Source organism: Centroberyx gerrardi, chromosome 3, assembly GCF_048128805.1.
Source record: "Centroberyx gerrardi isolate f3 chromosome 3, fCenGer3.hap1.cur.20231027, whole genome shotgun sequence".
In the NCBI taxonomy this organism is placed as follows: domain Eukaryota; kingdom Metazoa; phylum Chordata; class Actinopteri; order Beryciformes; family Berycidae; genus Centroberyx; species Centroberyx gerrardi.
Genome location: NC_135999.1, coordinates 3,881,598 through 3,888,278, shown reverse-complemented (window position 1 = coordinate 3,888,278; position 6,681 = coordinate 3,881,598). Strand labels below are relative to the sequence as shown.

The 6,681-nt window shown below is 41.7% G+C and overlaps 1 protein-coding gene across 1 annotated transcript; it reads right to left on the bottom strand.

Moving 5' to 3' along the window:
- Positions 1–443: 443 nt before the first annotated feature.
- LOC144538484 (uncharacterized) lies at positions 444–1,433 on the bottom strand. Its single transcript, XM_078282631.1, has 2 exons — positions 766–1,433; positions 444–474 (listed from the first exon to the last, which is right to left on the bottom strand). Exons 1-2 carry the CDS (start codon positions 1,359–1,361, stop codon positions 444–446), a joined length of 627 nt encoding a protein of 208 aa, XP_078138757.1. The 5' UTR covers positions 1,362–1,433.
- Positions 1,434–6,681: the final 5,248 nt, after the last annotated feature.

Here is a 6,681-nt window from a genome sequence, read left to right as displayed (position 1 = left end):
ATCCCTAACCTGTCATAGAACTGTGCCAACTCAGTAATTACTCTTCCCACACTAAAACCCAGTCAAATGTATTGATAGATGAAATTCCCACTTGGAATCAATGAATTTTCATCTCTTCATCATTATATCATTCACCAAACAAGAAGATACTGAAATCGTACATTTTGGAACTGAATGAGATTTAATGTACAGTATATCTGTCATAGACATCATAGAAAAAAAGCAGATGCCTTCACTGTAGTTAGTAAAATGAAGGCATTTAAGCTCCTCTTCACATCATTGCTCCCTCCCACTGGCTTTTCCCTCCCCACAGCCCTCAGCACTGACAGGCAGCAGAACAGTTTCAATAAAAACAAGAGCAAGAAAACATATAGTACACTATATTCTAACAAAGTTTCACTACTTAAGATAAAATGTTAAGTAAGTCAAAACATAAAGATGAATCAACCTTCAAGCACCACAAACCAGACCACACTACAGTGCGCAAACATGGAGATATAGACTCCATATTGGCATAGATTTAAGACTAAGGGAATATGTTTTGTCTTCTTCAACAAACCTACATGTTAAAAGGACTGTAAAGTTCTGTTTTCAGTTCAGTTTTTTTCTCAGAGATCCCTGCAGCAGATCAGTTTTCCAGCCCTGTGGATGTAGAGGAGGGGCTGGACAAACCCAGTTGTTAAGGCTAAGCAAGTGGAAATGGTCATAGCTGCCTGAAACCCCTGACTATCCAAACAACATTGCAATGGAACAGCTGTCAAATACAGCAAGAAGTTCATGAACATGGAAATCATAATCAGTAAAATGATTCTAAAAGCCCTTCTCTTCATGTTGTTGCCCCTCTTCCTCTCCTCTCCCCCTGGCCCGGGGCGTTTCAGAGCCCTGAGGACTGAGAGGCAGCAGAAAAGCATTACTGCCAAGAGGAGCAAATTCTGGACGAAGAACCCGTACAGGTACACAGATTTATTCAATGTAAACTCAGAATAGATGCAGGAAGCCAGGACCATCAGCCAGGCAACACTACAACAGGCCACTCTGTACCTCAGAGGTTTATACCGGAGAAAGACCACAGGGTAGACCACACCTACATAGCGCTCCACACAGATACAGCACTGGAACAGAGGACGACCCGTGTAGATAAGGCCAACAGAGAATATATATGCTTTATAACAGCCGATTGACTTGAGCTGCACAAAAAGAAAATACAATATAGTAGATAAACAGAAAAAAATCTCAGCCACAGCTAGGTTGAGAGAAAAGAACTCTGAGGCCATTGTCCCACTGGCTTTGGTCAATATCAGCCACAGGATATAAACATTTAAAGGAAGACCTAGGATGAGGTTGGCTGAACCTGCAACCATGGTTATTTCCACAAGATGAGGTGGAAAGTCAGGGAGGATGCTGGTGGAGCCATTTTCTGCAGAGGTGCTGTTCATTTTGAGACTGGAAAGAGAGAGAGAGACAGAGGTCTAGAGGTCCACAACTGCATTCTTTGCTTTTTTTGTTAAAGTTTTATTAGTGTTTTAGGCAATGTCAATCGAACATTCACAGTCAAAATGAATGTGAAAAAAAGGAGTTACAAAAAGGGGGTTGAGAGAACAAAATAACAGATTAGTCATTAGTGATAAGTCATAAAAAATGAAAGATTAATTGTAAGAGGTATAAACACACATATTGTGTTACTGAAGTAGTCAAGACGCCCATGCACAGCCACTTGTAATGGCTGGAAGCGTTAGCTAACTAACACAGCCAGCACTCTAAGTTAGCCATGTTAGCTCCCAGGCGGGTGCTAAAGTTCATAGCATGCATAATCTTTCACTCACCGGGATAGGCTAAAGCTAGAGAACGGCTCAAAATTTGTAAAATTGATCCCTCGGTCTGGTCTGTATGAAATGTAAGCTGATGTCCTGTTTAAATGTACCATTTAAATGCCAATAAAGAAAATAAACATGGTCACATTGTATGATTTATTGTCCAATTACACCCGCTTCACTTTACAGGTCCGGTACCATGTAAATATATAGGAATTACTATTGAATTATAGAAAATAGTCACGCTTCACTTTACAGGTCCGGTACCATGTAAATACACATGAAAGCAAATATTTTGTTGTATAATTATTTGCCATGTTAACCTGTAAAATGAAGGGTTACCGTTTATTTTTACATTACCATCATGCATGCCTCACAACTTGTTTCAAAGGCTTGTAGTTGACAAAGGGTAACAATGCATTAATTATCCATGTATTAGAAAATAGACACGCTTCACTTTACAGGTCTGGTACTATGTAATTATATATGAACGCAAATATGTTGTTATATAATTATTAGCCACGTTACTGTGTAATAGTTTTTTTTTGTTAACGTCTACTTAGAAATAGTTCATACGTTATTAGGGACCTGTAAAATGAAGGGTTACCAAATAAGCCTAATCCACTACTTTAAACCAAAGTTGCACAAACTAAAATAATGCATTCAAACCTGATGTGGAGTTCTGCAGTGTCTGGAGACCTGACCAAGCAGCGGAGAAGTGGAGAGTTGAAAAGATGTGCTGATAGCCTCGCCTGCTCTTATCACCTTGTATAGTGTTGATATAAACAAATACACAAGAGGTACAACATCCAGGAAACAGGCTGCAAAATGGAAACTGGCTGTCTGTTGCATAACAGACAGTTAAGGGAGTATCTCAACATAGGCATTGGATTATTTCCTACCATAGAATGAGACTGTATCTGACAACATGATCTCATAAAATTTCGTGAAATGAACTCTAAGTGTGAAATGCAGACTACCTGTTCTGGACACAAATTATGTGAAGATTACGTTCCTCCACCATGAACTGGATTATGTGACACTTCCACTAACACCTTCTATCCCAGATTCATGGGCTGTTGTCCAGAGAGGGCATAGCAAGAAGCGTGGGGGCTCTCCCTCTTCTCTCGCCCCACAGCCTCTCGAACTAGGAAACAGATTCCAGGCACTGGCGAAGCAGGAAAGGGCTTCTTCACCCACACATCAGGGGTCCTCTCCCACTGCCTGTCTCTAGGGGTGGTCATGACAATGATATTCCTAAACAGCAATCTGAAGTGCAAAAAAAAAGGATTACATTCTCCTGTTGAACTCTCTAAACAAATCCTGAATTCAAAGCTACATATCGGGTCCTATTCCCACATTCGGCCCTGGAATTGGTTTCAGTCGACTACTGGCCCTAAACGGGTTAAAGTGGGCCGGAACGATCCGGAACGGCGTTCCAGCACCTTCGATTAATAAGTAAATAAATCTGATTGGCAGTTTCATACATAATAATGTCAAGCGAGTTCATTTTTCGTGTGCTGCAGCCTGGCGTTCCTTCCAGCTGATGCCATCGAGATACTCACTCAACAAATCAGAAAGTAATGTCACCCCACGGCCCCGCCCCCACACTCAACACATCTTTTTCCGTTCTCACCCCTTCCCTTCAGTGGGTTCATGCGTGCAGATGTCGATAATCTCGCGGTCGCGGTACTTACCGTCAGCATCTCGCTAGCTACAGAAGGGGAGCGAGCGTAAACGGAGTTGCTTTTTTAGGTAGGTAATTTCAAATGCAACGTTTCAAACAGAGCTCAACAAATATCACCAAACACACAAGCTGTTTTATGTGCAACTTGGCTATCTGTCTTGCTAGCTACCGGTACGGTAGCTGACACTTCGGCTAGCACTTCAGCTAGCTTAGCTAGAGTGACGTTAGGTCCCGCTCAGAAGCGGAGCTAGCACGGGGGTGAGGGGCAGGCACGGAGTGGCTAATCGGGAGAAACGGGAAGATTCCCGGTGGGCCGGGCTGGTTGTTGGGCCGCAAAGGCCGGTGACAGGGTCGGTAAACACAATCATTTTATAAATAGATCATGTAGGCTGTCGCGTTATGTTCTTTAAAAAACTCTTGACGACTACTGCGAGTACGTTTAAGTACATTATTTACGTTAATGTATAACTTCACTCTCAAAGATGGAGAAAGATGGAAGAAAGAGGACAGAAGAGGAAGATGACAGATTATTTTCAAGGGTAAGGACTGCTCAGCAAATGACTATAAACTGGAAGAAATTTAAAGCTTGCATAAGTAATGTCATTCATTTTAGAATTTGTTTTAATCAGACAGTGGGTACAGTACATGATGTGTTGTTGAAGTTATCTGGTTAATTCATATTGTGAAATGTCTTTGACAATAAATTAAATGCTAATCATTTTTGTGTTATTCAAAGGCTGTGTGAGAATACTGGACAGTTTAAACAAGTGCAGGCTATGGAACTGGGTAGTTTGCAGTATTGTGGTAAAGTTTACAGTAATGGACTAATTTGGCCAGGTGCAGGGCAGGCTGTGGTATCCATGGTCACTGTTAGGTTAGGTCAAGGGTAGCAGTCATCAATTTGAATTTAAGCTGATGATGCTCTTTAGTATCACTTGCCAAATTCTACTTTTATACTATGGCTAGTGGTTGGAAAGCAGCCATGATAGTATGATAGCCCATGTGACATCTGCTAATATATTGTAGAATGCAGTTGGCTAAATCCACAAAGAGCAGTAAACCTCAGAGCCACAGCAGCACAGCCCAGAGCCAGAGCAGCAGCACAGCCCATAAGAAAAAAGCTTAAAAGGTCAGCTGATCACATAGCCTGTCCACAAAGAAAACAAGTCCACCGGAGCTCACAGTACAAATCAATTTGGGAGTTATTTTGAGGTGAGTCATTTTCCCCCGTTGCACCGCTACACCGGATCTTAGGGTTCCCCCACCTGCCAAATCCCACTTTAACCCCTGGCCCTAAACACCATGCCTATCATCGGCATGTGCCATTCAGCATGTCAATTTTATTGAAAATTTCAACCTTTTCTGGGAATGACGAGCCTTTTTCAGACCTGACGGTATACACACAAACAGACCTGGGACCAAGATTCTCACAGCAAACTTAAAGGTCCCATATGGTGTAAAACAGGATTCCCCTTGCCTCTGTGATTATAAAGGAGTTGGATGGTCTATCTAAACATGGTGAAAGTATCAAAACGCACGGTCGCCAACTAAATCCACACAATCCATATTAGGAAAGCGAGCCTCTAAACGAGCCGTTTGGACTTCCGTAACTTTGTGGCGTCACAAAGGTTCCCTCATTAGCATTTTTGTAAGAAATAATAGACTAACAAAGTGTTTTTTTCAAAGCGGTTGAGCGGTTGCCATTGTCTATTTAAAGAGAGTTTTCCCTACCTGTAGCTGCCTGTTCTGCTGGTGCTGTGGTGTCTCACGTTTCACGTGGCACAGTTAGCCAATCAGAACAGAGGGGTTGTTAATATTAATGAGCCTTATAGACACAGCGACAGAAACAGCCTGTTCTTGGCAAGGTTCAGAGAGATGCTGGGAAAAGTGTAAAAATGGATTGAGAGTTTTTGGTACATGACACCACACAAACAGCTTTGAATGGACCTCAAGACATAAAATAGAACACTGGAAAGTGTAGAATATGGGACCTTTAAAATACAGCATTTGCCACCCACAAATTTCTCTCACTAGCAAGCTTGTCCACAACAGGAACATCAACAGCTCCATTGGAAATGGCAACAATCTTGAGTGAAATGACAACAACCAGGATTCTGATAACAGCCCACACACTCCCCGGTCTTCTACCTCCTCCCCCTTCAGGACGACCTCTGACTTACTGAAGAGAAAAATGGAGATAGACACAAGGAAAAAAATGGAGCAGATCTTTTCATACAAGGCCTGAAGAGTCTCTCTGGCTCTGACACCGTCACATCAGAGGCCTGAATAGCTCCACTCTTAGAAGTCTCCCTGTTCCCCCAATTACTGGCATCCCCGTCAGGACCAGTGTTGTGGATGTCCAACTCACATCGTAAATAAAATGAATTTGACTGTCGTCCCCTGCCAGACCAGCACTCCTTCAATGCCTGCTCAAAAAACCATAACGCTTGGTTTGCTTAATGTTAAGTCTCTGGCTAATAGGTCTCTTTTGACCATTGACCTAATTAATAGTTCTAAACTTGATTTTATAATTTGAACTGAAACCTGGTTAGACAAAAATGGCAGAATGGCTGTTCTTATTGAATCTGCACCTCAGAATGTTTTTTAACAAAAAAAAAATCTTTTTAGAGCTGACAGGAGAGGGGGAGGTGTTGTATTTCTATTCTCTGATGTGTTTCAGTGCAAACAGGCATAATTTGGGGATTTTACATCTTTTGCTCTTACTTTTGCAGATTTTGATTGTCTATCTATATCGGGTGACTTAAAATATTCACATCGATAATCCAAATGATAACCATGCTAGAGAGTTGACAAGCATGCTAGAGGCTTTTGGGGGCAAAAAAAAACTCAGGTCATGCAGAATGCTGCTGCCAGAGTTCTGACTGAAGCTGGGGACACATTAAAATATTTTTCCAATCATAAGCGACAATGAAAAAGATTGAGCACCGCACATTTAACAACAGAAATTTGCTGATTTTCAGTCTCTTGTGATGCACACACATAACAACTGCTGTCTTTGAGTAGCACAAATCAAAACACCATAGACCGTATACAAAAGTCTGAGAATAAGCAGCCGTAGTTCTCTCATGTGTGCCCTGCTCACATTGTTAAAAATGTTAAAAATGAGCTACCAGCAAAAAGTTGGAGTGCAGATCCAGGTTTGCTGTTAGCAATCACCTACAT

Coding starts and splice junctions, on each gene's coding strand:
- LOC144538484 (XM_078282631.1), bottom strand. CDS start 1,361: ATGGTTGCAGGTTCAGCCAACCTCATCCTAGGTCTTCCTTTAAATGTT. Junction 475..765: donor ATGTTCATGAACTTCTTGCT/GTATTTGACAGC, acceptor TGCGCACTGTAG/TGTGGTCTGGTTTGTGGTGC.